At 34.5% G+C, this 18,373-nt stretch overlaps 1 protein-coding gene across 1 annotated transcript in view; it reads left to right on the top strand.

Annotated features, from left to right (window-relative positions):
• The first annotated feature begins 10,210 nt into the window (after positions 1-10,210).
• LOC126967558 (adenosine receptor A3) overlaps positions 10,211-18,373 on the top strand; it is a 117,579-nt gene continuing 109,416 nt past the window's right edge. The window contains exon 1 of the mRNA XM_050812085.1: positions 10,211-10,973. Within this exon, the coding sequence (XP_050668042.1) occupies positions 10,550-10,973 (424 nt within the window). The 5' untranslated portion in view covers positions 10,211-10,549. The remainder of the gene's footprint in view (positions 10,974-18,373) is intronic.

Below are 18,373 nucleotides of genomic sequence, written 5' to 3'. Positions count from 1 at the left end.
AAGAAACACGATCTCTGCAGTGGGGATCTGCTCCAACACGGAATCTGTAGCCATTTGGATGTGTTCGAGGAGCCGGTCAGTCTCTGCGTTACCGCTATGGGACCTATACAGGCATGCGTAGATTCGCGGATGGTCATCGCAGTCTACACGCAGCCAGATGATGGATAGGTCCTGTCCTTCAAGAAAACTCAGGCGTCGAGAACAGACATCCTCCCTGACGTAAACGCACACGCCAGCCCGTGGTATAAAGAAGTGTTCCAAATTATACCCCGGGTAGGAAAGGTAAGATGAATCAGCCAGGGAGGATATCTGTGTCTCGGTTAAAAAGAGCAGGGCCGGCTTCGCCGTCTCCAGGTGAAAGTGGACGGCATTTAAATTTGAGCGAAGCCCCCTGATGTTGCAAAAGTCCACAGCGAGTGTGGAAGAGGGTGGTTTGAGCCTCCTGCTCTGTTTGCCCCGAGTCAGAGCAGATTTGCCCCCTTCAGAATACGCGGGGCAGCCTGGGCAACCACTGTTAGGTACAGGCCCTAATTGTGGACGCCCAGGGACGGATTCTCCAGGGCTGCATAGCCTGGTACCGTCCTGGAGTAGTCTCGTTTTAGTCTGTGCTGCCATTTGTATTTGGGAGGGGGGGTGTAGGCCTCCGGATACCCCACTCACCGGACGAAACACAGCGGCATAGCCGCTATTTAACGCCGGTTTCGAGTGGGGGAGTGGTATTTCTCCGGGCGTGCCGGCCCAATTCGGTTGTGTCCTTAAGGACCCAACATGGCACTACCACTCCTATAAGTAATAAGTCCTGTTAGTTTAATTTTATTTTACTTTCTTTTAAATTTAGTATTGATAAATTTGTAGTTTTTTAATTAAATTATTATTTTACAGTTATATATAGTGTCTTCAAAATTTGTAATAGTAATGCCAATGATGACTACCAAGATAATAGTTTAAGTTTTAATAGTTTTAGTTTTTGTTAATCATACGTTTATTTGATCCCACGATACAGTCTCCGACTAGTGTGGTGATTCAATGGCAATCATAATTTAGTCATACTTATATATAAGCTTGTAAAATATTTGAAGTTAATGTAATTTATGTAAAAAGATCAATTTAAATAAATTATTCTTATTCTTATTCCAATTCAAAGTTAGGGGTGAAAGCATGACTTTAATTGGATTCCATGCGAACATTTACCCCACATAGATGAAAACTTCAAAAACGCTACAACAAATATTTATTTCTCATCAAGTGCCTATTATACAAAGTTTTATGGTGTTATCTTTGATAATGACGAACCTCTTATTCACGATAGAACGTTTCAGTGGTTCAGGCGTGAAAGCGTAACAAACAAATTACATTAACATTTATAATATTAGTAGGGGTTAGGTTATTTAACTGATTAATGTATGACTGTATGTCTATCAGAACAAATAGAAAAAAACATGCTAATATTTTAATGTAAGTAATAATTTGAGAGTGGTACCTTCAAACTTATGTTAGCTTCACCTGTATGTATGTTTGTTTATTTAGGGCGCGATTTCGACCCACTTTAAACTGTCAGATTTGGTTCAAACTTCGTAGATTTATCGAAGACCGATGACAATACATTAATTTGATAAAATTATTTCATTTTCCAATTTGCAAAATAAGATTTTTGTTAATTTATATAATTTTTTCATCTTTCGTCGATAAGGCAGGAATTGATGTTCATTTTTAATTTCAACCTTTTCTTTGCAATCAAAGCGTGTTTTTTTTAAACTATTTGTATTGAGCGAAGTGAAGCTCCCACCGGGTGACTCCAATTGATTTCTGTGTTAAATTGTTGCTCGGCCATTTATGGACCGATTTAAAAAAAAATTGAACTCATATAGAGCTTTCGAAATTTTCTAGGTAATTGTCAAGAAAGAATTTTGAATTTCGATTAGATTCAATTATTATATTTTTTTACAGTTTTCTAGTGCAATGTTAGATACAAAATGTCTCGCGTTTGCCTGATTTACTTATAATGTTGATATTGCTCAAAATGATAAGTATGGCCAGATGTTACTAGCCGGCTTCCTGTGCTCCTTTGCACAGGAAGCCGGCTAGATTATGGGTACCACAACGGCGCCTATTTCTGCCGTGAACCAGTAATGTGTAAGCATTACTGTGTTTCGGTCTGAATGGCGCCGTATCTAGTGAAATTACTGGGGAAATGAGGCTTAACATCTTATGTCTCAAGGTGACGAGCGCAATTGTAGTGAGCGCAATCGCTCAGAATTTTTGGGTTTTTTGAGGATCCTGAGCGGCGCTGCATTGTGATGGGCATGGCGTATCAATTACCATCAGCTGAACGTCCTGCTCGTCTCGTCCCTTATTATCATAAAAAAAAATGTATGCTCAGGCAAATCCGGAGTGATTCGACTGCCACGTCCTTAGTTATTGAATTTGCAAATCAGCCCAAGTTTCTCATAAGGACCAAATAAGTCGCTTATTCCTCATGTTGAACTTTGGTGCCAAATTCCAAAAGATTCTATTTATTGTTTTTGTTTGAGTTAATTTTGTTTTGTTTTTCCGGCAAATTAGTAGCTTTATAAATATTGCGTGTTAATGACACAAAAGTATATTAAATTTATCATTGAAAATGGGTTTTTTATACCGATTTATTGGCGAATTGTGCTGTGCAACTACCAATTATAAGAACAATGTTACCACGATTTAAATAGATTCATTTCATTTTCTTTCATTTCGGAATGCTGATCTAGAAATATGTATTGAAAGTATCCGTCATATACTTTTATCTAAATAATTATTATAAATTAATGTTCTAATGTACTTAGTACTTAATGTATAAGCGAAATTATTAAAATACTCTCTTCTACTCTCTACATGGCCGTTACAAAATAAAGTTAAATAATTTTTTTAGTAACAAATATTTACTTAAACATTTTAATAAATTCACTCATCAATTCAATGTCATCTATGCACTAGAAGAATAAGTTTCCGTTGAAATATTCTTTTTAGTAAATTTTTCAAAATGTTATGTAAGTAGGTTAAAATTGTGTATTAACTAGTTTTTTTCAATGTCCGTTATCTTAAATGACTACAAAAGAGTTTAAATAATATATTAAAAAAATTTTGGCTTCGTTGAGCCTTTCTTATAATCTTTTTAATATATAAAATTCTCGTGTCATGGTGTTAAACATTGAACTCCTCCGAAACGGCTTGACCGATTCTAATGAAATTTTGAGTGCATATTGGGTAGGTCTGAGAATCGGACAACACCTATTTTTCATCCCCCTAAGTTAAGGGTGGTCCACACGAAATGTTTTTTTTTTTTTTTTTTTAATTTAATTTTTTTAAATTTGTTTGATTATGAGTCAGCATTAAAAAATACATACAACTTCAAATTTTCACCCATCTACGATTAACAGTTACTTTTGTATCGCGATTTTAATATCGGCAATACAACGTTTGCTGGGTCAGCTAGTTACATATAATATTATACTAAACAAGATCATGCGATAAAAGTTAATTCATTAAAAAATATAATTATTTACGTTTAACAGAAAAGGAGAAGTGTGAGTCGGAATCACCCACCGAGGGTTCCATAATATTATTAGGTAGGTACCTACTCTTCTAAAAAGGCAAAAGTTTTGTTAATTTTTTGCATAAATCGAAAACTACAAATAATTAAAAATCTATTTATAGCCCTTTTTACGATAGCCCACATTAGACGGGTTAACTTAGTTCAAGATGTGGACCACCGTTCCTTGCCTAGAGACCTTGTTTTTTTTTTAAATTAAGTAACACATGTATATTTTTCAGACTTCCATAATACGTAGTAGACGGTAGTACTTGCCAAACATAGTTCTAGGTTTGCGGAATATAATATATTTATATGTTTTATTTTATTTTATTTTATTTTATTTTATTTTATTTTATTTTATTTTATTTTATTTTATTTTATTTTATTTTATTTTATTTTATTTTATTTTATTTTATTTTATTTTATTTTATTTTATTTTATTTTATTTTATTTTATTTTATTTTATTTTATTTTATTTTATTTTATTTTATTTTATTTTATTTTATTTTATTTTATTTTATTTTATTTTATTTTATTTTATTTTATTTTATTTTATTTTATTTTATTTTATTTTATTTTATTTTATTTTATTTTATTTTATTTTATTTTATTTTATTTTATTTTATTTTATTTTATTTTATTTTATTTTATTTTATTTTATTTTATTTTATTTTATTTTATTTTATTTTATTTTATTTTATTTTATTTTATTTTATTTTATTTTATTTTATTTTATTTTATTTTATTTTATTTTATTTTATTTTATTTTATTTTATTTTATTTTATTTTATTTTATTTTATTTTATTTTATTTTATTTTATTTTATTTTATTTTATTTTATTTTATTTTATTTTATTTTATTTTATTTTATTTTATTTTATTTTATTTTATTTTATTTTATTTTATTTATTAGATTATAATTAATTAAATTATTAATTTAAATATGACTTAATAATTAATAACACTGTTTATATAAAGTATAATAAAATAAAACTTAAGTAATCTAATAAAATTAATTAACTACAAATAGTAAATATCATTAAGCACGCTGTCGGCAGGTAAAGTGCCCATGAAGATGGCAACGTTACCTCTTTTATGGCCAAACGTATCCTTTGACACAGGTACGTATCTGTTATGAGTTTTTGTGCCGATGAACCCCAAGGACCCACCGTCTCCATCCCAAAGGGAACAAATATGTATCCATCATCGAGTGATGCATATTTCCTCCGCTTTAGGCTTTCGGCAGTTTCCGCCGCTGCACCTGCCACTCTAGATGAATGTTCAATATGGGAGGGGGCTAGCGTGTCCACGCAAGTCGCATCCCACACCAGCGGGAATCAACGTCATGCCATCAGGCCTTTTACCATCGTCACGTGAAATTCCATTCGGCTCTAGGATAGCCGGCACGTTGACGGTAGTAAAGGCCTGACGCAAGACGTCGTTTAAGGCGGCATGGTGGGAGAGACGGCCCGCACTGCGGTGGCAAGATAAGCCATGGTGACCAAGGCTGGCTACATTGCCTCCGCAGCGGCACATATGGGGAACTGTTCTAGGGATACCCAGGCGTAAACCAACTGCGATTGAGAAGCTGGAATTAACCAGAAGCGTCCCAATGTTAGTCGAAGGAGTGGCCTGAAGCCAGTACCCTGAATGTCGTTCGCTAGCAGCAATAAAACGAGCCTGATCCGAAATATTGTGACTTGATAATAATATCCTTTTGTGAATTATTTTGCAGTGTGGCTCATCCCAAAGCTTTTGTGATCGCAAAGAAAGAAAGCCAAGAAATATCAGACAATGAACAATTTAAAAATTTTGATAGTAAATTTCGTAGAGAATCGTCCAAACTTGACAAAAGTATATCATGATTCCAAAGAGGGCAACATCGGAGAACATAGGTTAGCTTGTTATATATATGTGTTATAATTTTTTATAAATTTTAATTACCTTGAACGTGTCGAAATAGTATTAATTCATTCAGAAAAAGTATACATTAATTTTAACTCCATACTTCAACGCGTGGAAAAAGTTTCAATTTCGATTTCAATCGTATAAGTTATAACTTACACGATCATTATGAAAAATCATGGTGTATCGTTAGATCTTTTGATTGGCTAATGGTATGTCATTTGCTTAGATACATAATTTGGAAATATAATTCTATTTGTATGAATTTGAAGAAAAACACCTTTTTCTAACAACCTTATTCATAAAATTCATACTAACTTTAATAATATGTAAATCACAAAGGGTTAAATGACAGCCTTACATAACATGGATTGGGGAAAACCTTTTCGTGAATTTTTACAGCATACAAAATATTTCATTAAATACTTTAACATTAGCATCACTATTGCTTATTTCTAAGCGTGACACTAGTGGCTTATGTCCACTGAAATACGACACAAATGTTACAGTTTGATCTTTATATAAAAACCTGTCATCTACTGCATCTACGATAGTTCCTGATCTTGTTGGTGGAAAGCTTCTGTCAATACTTTTCACTATAAACATCAGACACAATTTGTTGCTGAGTTACTTTGGTATCCACTTCAGTGTGTTTGAAAGTATTGTAGAAGAAACGTAATCTTGTAAACTTTTTTTATATGGAAAAGGAGGACAAACTGAAAACCGCACTGTGGAGGACCGCCACACATCCAGATGGTGGGGATGATATCCAAACTTGTGGCGTGTCGTGCGAAGGTGGAATTCGGCGGCAGAAATTAGGTGAAACAGCTCTTCGGAACAATCCCCATCATAAATGCGGTAGAAGACACACAACAAAGCGATGTCTCTACGCAACGCCAATGTTTTTAAATATATTATTTAAACTCTTTTGTACTCATTTATGATAACGGACATTGAAAAAAAATAATTAATACACAATTGTAGGTACTTACATAACATTTTGAAAAATTGACCAAAAAAATTTTCCAACAGAAACCTATTCTTCTAGTGATAGTATAGATGACATTGAATTGATGAGTGAAATTATTAAAATGTTTAAGTAAATATTTGTTACTAAAAAAAATATTTACCGCACGTTACGTAAGAGTCGCGTGAAGACTTTCGGTGTTCAATCAATATTATATACACATATCAAAAAAGTCTAAGCAACATGCATGATATTACAAATTCACCATTTATTTTAATTAATTTCTAGGTCTTTATTTACTCAGAGTGCATAGGTATGTAAACTTTTTTGTTATCAATGACATACTGGCTGGTTGTAAAAAAAATTTTGATTATGTTTTGTTTTTTTCATAAAATTAAATGAAAGGGAATTTGTTTGAATTTAAGTACGTTTTTATTGCTACGTTTAGTCTTGATTTTATAATTTTACCAACCATTTAAATAAAGTTAGCGACAAAATTGAATTGTTAGATATTCTTTTCGTCATGGAGCGACGTCATTTGACGGCAAATGAAATGCAAAGAGCTGTAGGGATGTTGCAAGCGGGAAGTGATCAATCTCAGGTATCTCGGCATTTTGGCATTCATAGAAGTTTTATTTGTCGTCTTTGGCAGCGCTACAATAATACAAGGGAACCCGCTGAACAGCATTCAGGCCGTAAAAGGAATACAACCACTCGGCAAGATCGGTATATACAACTGACTGCAAGACGCCAGCTGATTTTAACCGCTCCCGATTTTAATCGCTAGAGAGATAAGTTTGAGGCTACAAAATTCAAGTGGTGTTGATGTAAGACCCCAAACTGTGCGAAATCGACTGCATGAGTACGGCCTACGAGCTCGACGCCCAATTAGGTGCCCACCGATACGTCACGGGAATCGAGTACGCAGAACATGGACCCAGGAACAATGGGATAAAATTATGTTTTCCGATGAGTGGGATTCGGGTTTAGGCCTGATACAAGAAGGGTGCGAGTGTACCGTCGGCCCGGAAATACTGAAAGGCTCAGGTGCAGTCAGGAAGTTAATCCATACAGAGGCTCAACAGTTATGTACGGGCGGGTATTATGAAGAACAGGCGAACTGAGCTCGTTTTTGTAAATGGAAACATGAACGCTGAAAATTACGTTAAGGATATTCTCAGACCTTATGTCCATCCATTTGCACAAACCTTTGGCTCCGATTTTACGTTAATGCATGACAATGCGCGTTCACACACAGCTCGGCGAAGCAGTCAATACTTGGCGACGGAGAACGTCCGGGTATTGCCCTAGCCTTCACAATCGCCAGACCTCAACACCATCGAGCACGTATGTATATAGCACCATGCTCCAGAGACGTGTTTTGAATGACATAAACAGTCTCATTAATTCAATGAATAATTAAGGGTATATTATGCTTGTTTATTAACATTTTAGCAGCTTATATTTGAACATGTCAACAATATGGCAAGGAAATCTGAAGAACATAGAAAGCTTAGATAAAAAAGAACATAAAAATATTTAAGGTTAACAAAAAAGGAGAAGTGTGAGTCGGAATCACCCACCGAGGGTTCCTTAAATAATATTATTAGGTAGGTACCTACTCTTATAAAAAGGCAAAAGCTTTTTTTTATTCTTTGTATAAATCGAAAACTACAAATCATTAAAAATCTATTTATGCTTGTGCCAATGAAGCCCTTTTTACGATAGCCCACATACACGGGTTAACTTAATTCAAAATTCGGACCACTGTTCCTTGCATAAGACTGTTTTTAAATTAAGTACGTGTAGTAAAAGACGTTAGTACTTGCCAAACATAGTTCTAGGTTTACGGAATATATATATATATATATGTGTTGTAAATAAAAGAAAAAGTATACATTAATTTTAACTCCATACTTCAACGCGTGGAAAAAGTTTTAATTTGGTTTTCAATCAAGTTATAACTTATAAACACTTACACGATCGTTATGAAAAATCATTGTGTGTTGTTAGATCTTGTGATTGACTAATGGTATGTCATCATTTACTTAGATATATAATTTGGAAATAAAATTATATTTGTATGAATTTTAGAAAAACACGTTTTACAACAACCTTATGCATAAAATTCAAACTTTAATAACATGTAAATCACAAAGGGTTAAATGACAGCCTTACATAAAATGGATTGGGGAAAACCTTTTCGTGAATTTTTACAGCATACAAAATATTTCATAAAATACGATAACATTGGCATCACTATTGCTTATTTCTAAGTGTGACACTTAGTGGCTTATGTCCACTGAAATACGACACAAATGTTACAGTTTGATCTTTATTTCTAAAAACCTTTCATATTTACGGTAGTTCCTGATCTTGTTGGTAAAAAGCTTCGGTCAATACTTTATTCACTATAACCATCAGACACAATTTGTTGCTGAGTTACTTTGGTATCCACTTCAGTGTGTTTGAAAGTATTGTAGAGGAAACGTAAACTTGTAAACTTTTTTATACTGAAAACCGCACTGTGGAGGACCGCCACACATCCAGATGGTGGGGATGATAACCAAACTTGTGATGTGTCGCGCGAAGGTGGAATTCCGCGGCAGAAATTAGGTGAAACAGCTCTTCGGAACAATCCCCATGATAAATGTGGTAGAAGACACACAACGAAGCGATGTCTCTACGCAACGCCAAGTGATCCACCCGTTCACAGAGCGCTGGGTCCCCGACAATTTGAGCTGCTTTGCTTTGCAAGCGGTCAAATGGATCGAGCTGATACTGGAGTGCGCCAGACCAGAGATGACAGCAATACTCCATATGTGGCCGGACCTGCGCTTTGTACAGCGCTATGTGGGCCGGCTTGAAGTACTGCCGTTTATTATTAATAAAGTTAATTATTAATTAACTATTAATTATATTCATTGTTATTAAATATTAAAAGACGTGAAGTTAATGGTCGTCTATCAGGTCTGCGTAGTTTATTTGTTGCTATTGCGAATGGCTTGCCCTAATTTTATATCGAAAAGTCGAAAAATAGCCCGAATGAACTCAAGGAACAGAGAGTTCTTCGGCATGTCGAAAGAGCTTACTTTGTATCCACTAAATGGGCTCCATCCGGTAATTTGTATCCAATGTAAGTATAGTTATACCTGGTGCAATTCTTAGGTACTTGTCATGATTCCACAAAAGAGTCTTTTAAATTATTGTGCAATATTGGTTTGTTGTCATTTAACCCTTGAATCCTTTCGATCTCAAATTCATACGGGTTTTCCTTTTTCTAAGCATAAGCAGAATCCTTGTTCCTTTTCTGAAATAGTAGCGTTCTACTTAAATCAACCATTTGCAAGTTAAGTCCAAAATGGACCCCGCTGTTTCGGAGATTAGGCAGAATAAGCAGATGGACATAAATTGTACCCTATAGCATTCTGATAAGTTTGGTAAGTAAATTTATAAATTATTATTTATAATGTGTTGGTTTTTCAGAATAATTACCTACTGTGTAATTATAATATGCGTAATTAGTAAAGGCTGGTTAATATTGACTGTGAAGTCAATTTTATAGATGGTGATTCTTTGTAAGAGGTAACCCACAAACGTAAAGCTGAAAATGTAATAATATTACAAGGGAAACGTGTTCATCTTACGTATTATGAAAAATGAATATACGATATTATAACCGTAACATTAGCTTTATGTTAGGGCAAGGCTTAGTGGTTGACGTCTCAATTTCGTTTTCAAGGGCAAAGGTTGCTACAGTTGTAACCGCAACAAGTGCGCATTCAGTCGTGGCGGGAAACACGGAGACATGCGTCCCGAACGAACCATACCGCGGCCGGCCGTCAGTTTCGCGCCATTTCTACAGTAATGGGAACGACTCGGTCGCCGCGGACGGGACAAATCACAAAATCAACCTCATTGGACTCTTTCGTATAAAAAAACTGATCGGCTATAAAGTTAATATATAAAATTTAAAGCATTCCAATGTTAATAAAATCTGTGACTTTTTAATACCCAAAATGGCTGTGCGATTAGTTTTACAAAAATGTTTTTTGTTATACAATAATTTATGCGTAAAATTTAAACGTTGCGTTACTTTTTCGTAAATCGAAATGGTTGAGACTGAAGTGTTAGTGACGACAGAAAATCCGGCGACCCCACATAGGTCGCCGACACCTGAATTACATGCGACCTACACCTCTTTGGAAATCCTTGTTGCATTGGTCGCTGTTGTTGGAAACTCTATGGTGATTTACGTGTTTAGGAAAGACCGAAGGTTGCGAAGGCGAACGAATTACTACATAGTCTCTTTAGCGATTGCAGATTTGTTAGTGGGTTTGCTGGGAATTCCGTTTGCGATATTAGCTTCAGTGGGATTGCCAAGGAACCTCTACGCCTGTCTCTTTACAGTGTCATTGTTAGTGATGTTGTGTACGATAAGCATCTTTTGCTTGGTGGCAGTGTCTGTGGATCGCTATTGGGCCATTCTTTATCCAATGTGCTACTCAAGGAATGTGCGAACCAAAACTGCAATTTGTAAGTAACATTTTTTTTTAAATTGCCAAAACCTGGCCAAAACGAAATATAGAAAGATATGATTTGATATTAGTGACCCAATCGCATATTTTTTTTATGTATAATCTTAACGGCTATAAGGCCTTTGAGTAATTCATTATGATTTAATCTTAGATAATTTATACGTCTAGATAAAGCCTCTTGCTGTTAGGCAGCATTAGTGTGCATGACAGCTAGGTACGTTTTACACTCGCTAAGCGACAGTTACCTTGTTTTAAAGTGTGTGCGTTTGCTTAAAATATGTGTTTTTTTTTGAAGTAGTAATCGCTTTTTTAATTCATTTATTCAATATATAAGATATTATATAGATTAAAATACAATTACAGTTAAAATTGAAAAGGCTTATCCGAGTACGATAGAGAAAAAGATCGATTTTCAAGTAAAGTTTTTACATCATAGAGTATCGACAGTATAACATAAATTAATTTAAAATATTAACTACACGTTAAAAATAATGGTTATTTGCGTATTAGTTAACTATCTTTAGATAGAATTATATTAATAATGGATTTTGTAAGAAGTGTTTTTTCAATGATGACTTTAAGTATTTGTTTTGACCTACCCATGTCATATCGTCCTGGAAACACCCCGCAAGGAAGCTCATTCCACTGTTAGGTCCAGCCTAGCGAAACTCTAAGAAAAAAGCGATTCACTCGATTGTATGAAACGTGCAGTCATTTATAGTTTGACAGATGACGGCTATAATCTTGTAAAAATCAGAGATAGCTGAAATCCACTACGCATGCATCTATGCAACTGTTCGCTTTCAAATTTAGCCGGATTATACTTCGTGTCCAAACGCCATACTGTAATTAGTACCTACCATTGCAAACTTAGGTCAAATGACTGCACGTTTCATATTAAACTAAATTTAAATTTTTACTTAGGCAGTCCCGCCTCTTATTACGTAGTATTTACATCCTCTTTGGTTAGGTTATTTGAGAGACGCTAACTATAAATTTTCACTTGATAAGTACTTACCGAAGTACAGTTATCGTGCGAGTTGAACGCATTCGGGGCCTGGAGTAAACACCCGCCCGCTGTCCGCACGCCTCGCCTCGCGCGCCTCCAGCGCAGTGATGTGCCGTAGTCGACGCTTACCGGGTTATTGCGTTAATACTTAATACTAAGGTTGCGATCCCGTGTTATTTTTTATTTATTTAGTTTTATTATATAAATATGGGACGCGACGAGCGGGACGTTCATCTGATGGTAATTGATACGCCCTACCCATTACAAAGCACTGCCGCTCAGGATTCTTGAAAAACCCAAAAATTCTGAGCGGCGCTACAATTGCGCTCATCACCTTGAAACATAAGATGTTAAGCCTCATTTGCCCAGTAATTTCACTAGCTACGACGCCCTTCAGACCGAAACACAGATATGTTTACACATTACTGCTTCACGGCAGAAATAGGCGCCGCCGTTGTGGTTGCCATAATCTAGCCGGTTTCCTGTGCTCCTCCCTATGGCAATAATGACTAATCCGAGTCCATCAGGTTCGGTTCCAAAAAAAAAAACGAGTTTTTGTTCATCGCCAAGCACGCGAAATGTTTAAGACATGTGTGTTTAAAAAAGGCAGAACAAAAAATTGAGATTTAATTAACAGGTAAAAATGGTAAACTTGAAGCATTTTTAAAATTTATCGACACACTCATGATTATCGTCATCATTTATAGCACACACAGCACTATCGCTTTCCTGAACTCTGCATTCTAATCGCGCGTTTACTGTATGTACATTTGTTTGAATGAGTTTTCGACCGGTGTAATTCGTCAACACACTTTTCGCAGTTGACGATTCAATTCATTAGTTCAGTAAGCAAGTAGTTAGTTTTTATAAGTATCATTATGTCATAACAATGGACGACTCATATACTGTATTGCTCTAGTTATTGTTTTATTATGATTCGCAATATTCTTAATGTACGTGTTTGAATATTTCAAATATGCAATGTGTTCCGGAATGTAGTAATAAAAGTAATAAAATATAAACTTATTAATCGACGAAAATACCCCATAGAGGGGGTCAATTCCAAATACCTACCACTCTGCAGCTATTTTTATTTTTATCTTAGCAAAATTCACCTTAATTTCCAAAACAACGGTGGTTTAAGTTCTGCGTCCGTAGGGGCTCAATGTTGGTCTTATTTTAAAGGCAAAGTTGTAGAGTAACTAATACTATAAAAAAGAATTGGAAAATAACACGGACAAGTAAAAAAATAAGGACTCCGGTTCACCTTACATAACAGTGTAGCACCAATACAAGCCTTTTAATGTGTAAATACATAGCCCCACGCACACACTTACACTACTACAGGCCGATAGGCGGCCATTATGAGAATTATCATCGTCTGTGACAGATCAGTTTGCGTCTCAATAAAATATTTTAAAAATGCCGTCGTGCGTTGTGAAAAAGTGTAAAAACGATACTTTATAAGTATTTGTGGCCATATATGATTATTTAAGGGAGAAAATATTGTGTAACTGGTATCCCCCGTAACCGCACACACACTAGCATACCGGTGCTTCACTTGCTAATGTCACGGCGTTCATTCTTTTTTTACTCGTCCGTGGAAAATAACTGTTTTTTTTTGTGATCGCTGAAGGGAGAAAGTTTATTTCTTACATTATTTGAGCACATCTGGACGCTTAATTTTTAAAATTGTGCGAAAACTAGATTTTGAACCCATCGACTACCTTTATCATCAACTTATTTATTGTAACCTTAGTCCCAGCCTTAGAATATTAACGCTAGCGTTATTTGAAATAACTGTCAGCGTTATTATTCTTTGACTGTCAGTTGTTTGACAGTAAGAGACAGATCGCACACCGCCATATTTTGAATAGATCAACGTCTGTCGAGTCAGCTATCAATTAAAAAAAAAAGAATTCTAATCAGACGAGGTGATAACAATTTTTATACAAGCTCTTTTCAAATTGTTAGGCAGTTTTGTTATATTAATTAACATCTTGATTTTATTTAATAAAATTAAATATTTACATTCAGTCCAAAAAGTACAGGAATAGGATGATTTGCTAAAGTTTCCAAATTAATATTCTTTGTTTCTTTGTTGTTGTTAGATTGGCACAACTGTTTTTTTATTTCGGCGTGGAGTTGGTATTGCTTAACTGTCATTTACATTAAATACAGTGCTGTTTTTCTTTAAACCACATCTACATAGATATTATTTAGTGTTTCTAGTTATATATTACATATATTTCTAAGTAAAAAGGTTATGTATATATGTTCCGGATAAGTAATCACCAACAAACATATACTAAAACCTTCCACCGGTGGGAGGCTCCTTTGCATAGGATGCCGGCTAGGTTATGGGTACCACAAGGGCGCCTATTTTTGTCGTAAAGCAGTAATGTGTAAACATTACTGTGTTTCAACCTAAAAGGCGCCGTAGCTATTGAAATTACTGTGCAAATGAGACTTAATATAATATTATGTGTCAAGGTAACGAGCGCAATTGTTGTACCGCTCAGAATTTTTGGGTTTTTCAAGAATCCGGTACTACATTGTAAATGGGCAGGGCGTATCAATTACTATCAGCTGAACGTCATACTCGTCTAGTCCCTTTTTTCATAAAAAACACGCTGCATCTTATGGTATAACTATTTTTCCAAACGGTTCACTAGTTTTCGCAGTATAGCCTCTCTATTTAATAGTATAGATTAATGCTAATAACACCTAAAAAAGTCTGGGATACTTACCATAATATGTATATTTCTTATACATAAGCCAAAATAATAGTTATTTTACATAGCTTTTATAATGGTGGGTACACCAGCAAGTTTATGAATAAATGGATGAAGTTAACAAACTACTTTGAAACAATTTGCGAACAGCGCGAATGATTGATTAAGTAGCTAATTCTGTATGTTGGGTTGAGCCATATGTAGTTTTTAAATCATTCCTTTCCATATACAACGTGGCGCTGTCTATAATAGCGACATTAACGGCCGTTTTCACTAAGGATGTATAGGTTATACCTATCCATCCTTAATTTAACTAACTAGAGGTAGATAAATCTATCCTTTTACGCTTACTTACATTTCGATAACCTATCGATAAATAGCATCGGACTATAACTAATAGTTTAACGGTCGTTTTAAATAACCTTAGATACGTTATTTAAAACGAATCTTTAGTTTAAGCAATCTTTAGTTTAAGCTACTACATGTAGACAATATCCTTTTACGCTTATTTACATTTCAATAACCCATCGACAAAAATAACATTAGACTATAACTAATAATATAACTAACGGCCGTTTCCAATAACCTATCTATCCTTAGTTTAAGCTACTAGAGGTAGAGAAATCTATCCTTTTACGCTTACTTACATTTCAATAACCTATCGACAAATAGCATTGTACATAACTATGGATAGATAAGATAGTGTCATTAAACGGTGATAGCAATATATCCGTAACTAGAGATACGTTATTGAAAACGGACGTTGATGAACACAAGGCTTGAGCTATCTATCCTTATTCGTAAAAAAATAATTCTAAAATTTAAAGTAAATAATTGCAATTTTGAAACAAACAAAATATTATACAATATTTAGGAGACACAATTTTAATCAACCTTTCGTGGTCGCATAAGACGGCAAGAAGAATACTTCCGAATACGGTACGCTAGCGCGAATCTACGATATTTCTTACGGGTTGCTCCGTAATGATATGAGAGAAAATGAATTTATTAAGGTGAATGAAATTATTTTATTAAGTGAACAAATCTTATTACTATATTTACAATACTACGACTACATAAAATTAAAACTATCATTACGTGGAAGCGTACCAAGAATACTGGCAGCATTACCGCGTTGGATAGCAAGGCTGATCCGTTGATCGATATAGCTGTCAGCGCTCGGGATTTCAGTAGCCTTATTAAGGCGCGAAGATAGTATTTTGACCATTCTCCGCGCCTCTGGGCCCCACGGGCCAATTGTCTCGACACCAAACGGCACAAAGATGTATGACTCACTGAGACCAACATATTTGCGACGCTTGCTGTCTTCGGCAGTCGAAGCAGCAGCCCCAGCACCAACTGACGTAACTTGGAGATGAGAAGGAGACAAGAGTGTCGACGCAAGTAGCGTCCCACACCAGCGCCCTTCCCCGTGCCCAAGCCACCAGCGTCATTCCATCAGGACGCTTGCCATCGCGGCGGATATGGAATTATGTATTTTATTTTAAATATTTTTTTATAATTATGGTTAAGTATTTTTACCCTTGTACCTTATACTACCTACTTCCTTACTTATATACCTATATTGTTGGCCTGTAATAAAGCTACTATATTGTTGACTATTTTTGGTATAATTTGAAGTAAAACTTGAATGTTTGTTACCACAGTTGCCCCGTCTGTATACAAATATATTTCTTTACTATACTTATCATATTGGTAACGTTTAACATAAACTAACAAAAATATTGCAATTGACTCCTTTTTTAACCGATTTCAAAAAGGAGGAGGTTCTCAAATCTACCGGTATTTTTTTTATGTATGTACACCGATTACTCTAAGATTTATGATCCGATTTACGTAATTCTTTGGTTCGATGCGAAATAGATGCCATTTGGTCCCATAAAAATTTGACATAGTTTGGCCCAGTAGTTTTAATTTTATGAAAATTTTTGTCTACGTGGATGATAACTATAATTGATTTATGTGAACGGCTTTTTTATGAGTTTTCATTCAGGTTGATTATATACTTATTATTATTATTAACTGACACTAGAAAGTAAAAAATAAAAATAAAGTACGCTTAAAAAAACCGACTTCAAAAACTGAAAAGTATCAACTAACAAAAAATTTAATTTAATACACCTCTTATGCAAACCTTTACCTTTAATATTAATAAAATACTATTATTTTCTATGTGCTCCATATTGATAGCTTTGAAGTCGGTGCTAAGCCAAATGTAATAGCAGGTAGGTAGTTAGTACCTACACTCGCCACGTGTGACTTTGAGCGGGATCGCTTTGTCTAGAAAAAACACAACCCAAGCGGACAGACACGCGTGACCAGACAACCTTAATAATAACAGTAAGTAAGCTGCTTATAATATTATGTTTTATATTGTTTAGGGCTTGGTATCGATTTAAAACCCATAAATAGGAAGCACATACAAATAATAGTATTTTATTAATATTAAAGGTAAAGGTTTGCATAAGAGGTGTTAAATTAAATTTTGAGTTATTTGATACTTTTCAGTTTTTGAAGTCGGCTTTTTTATAACTATCAAAGTATAAATTATCTCATATAGTTTTAAGTTACCAAATTTTTTTAATTTGATAATTTAAAACATATATTAAAACAGGTAGATATTAATGGGATAAACTGGCGTAATACAAACCATTATTCTGTATAAAAAATCTTCATTATAATGTTATCAAAAGTATTTCTTACGAAAAAAGCAACCCAAATACTTCTAAGAATTTCACATTGGTATGAATATGTGTGGGCGCTCAGTGAAATAAACACAGCCTTCAATGGGCGAGGTTTCACCCTCAAACCAAATTAACCTGATTGTTATTATTTCAAGGGTTTCTTATTATTTGATGTTTTTTCTTTAACTAAATGTTAGGAAAATCCGTAATAAATTTACTTAAATCGTAATAAAGTCGAAACTGTACATTGAATATTTCTTCAAAGAATTATTGCTGTGTGTTGTTCAAACAATACTGAATCCAAAAAAGTTAGATGGAATTTTTGTGAACTGAATAGATTTAATAAAAAAATTGCCGAAATATAAAAAATGGTCGGGACAATATATAGATTAAATCTTAGATAATTTATACGTCTAGATAGAGTCTCTTGCTGTCAGACAACCGATAAAAATAGGCCAGGAATATTAGTTTAGTGTGCGTGACAAGCTACGTCTTACACTCGTGATTTGTATGACACTTTGTGTTAGTGTGCGTGTATTCCTCAAAATAGAGCTTAGTTCTAAAGTCTATTTTTTTCGATGTTTTCACAGCTGTCATAGTCTATCTAGACGTATAACGGCCGTTTTTAATAACGTATCTCTAGCTACGGATACATTGCTGTCACCGTTTATTGACATGATCTTATATATCCATGGCTATGTCCAAGATAGTTATAGTCCAATGCTTTATGTCGATAGGTTATTGAAATGTAAGAACGCCTAAAACGATAGATTTGTCTACCTCTAGTAAGTTAAACTAAGGATTATTGAAAACGGTCGTTAATGATCTAAGGCTTAGATCATCACGTTACGAGACACTGGTACAGTCTTTTTGCTGTTTTGTAGCATCCACGAGGTAGACATCGCGGGGCGCAGCTAGTAGCAAAAGTTCTATACCTTAAATACAAACT

Source organism: Leptidea sinapis, chromosome 13, assembly GCF_905404315.1.
Source record: "Leptidea sinapis chromosome 13, ilLepSina1.1, whole genome shotgun sequence".
NCBI lineage: Eukaryota > Metazoa > Arthropoda > Insecta > Lepidoptera > Pieridae > Leptidea > Leptidea sinapis.
The sequence above is the reverse complement of the archived record's forward strand: the minus strand, read 5'-3'. Positions and strand labels throughout refer to the sequence as shown.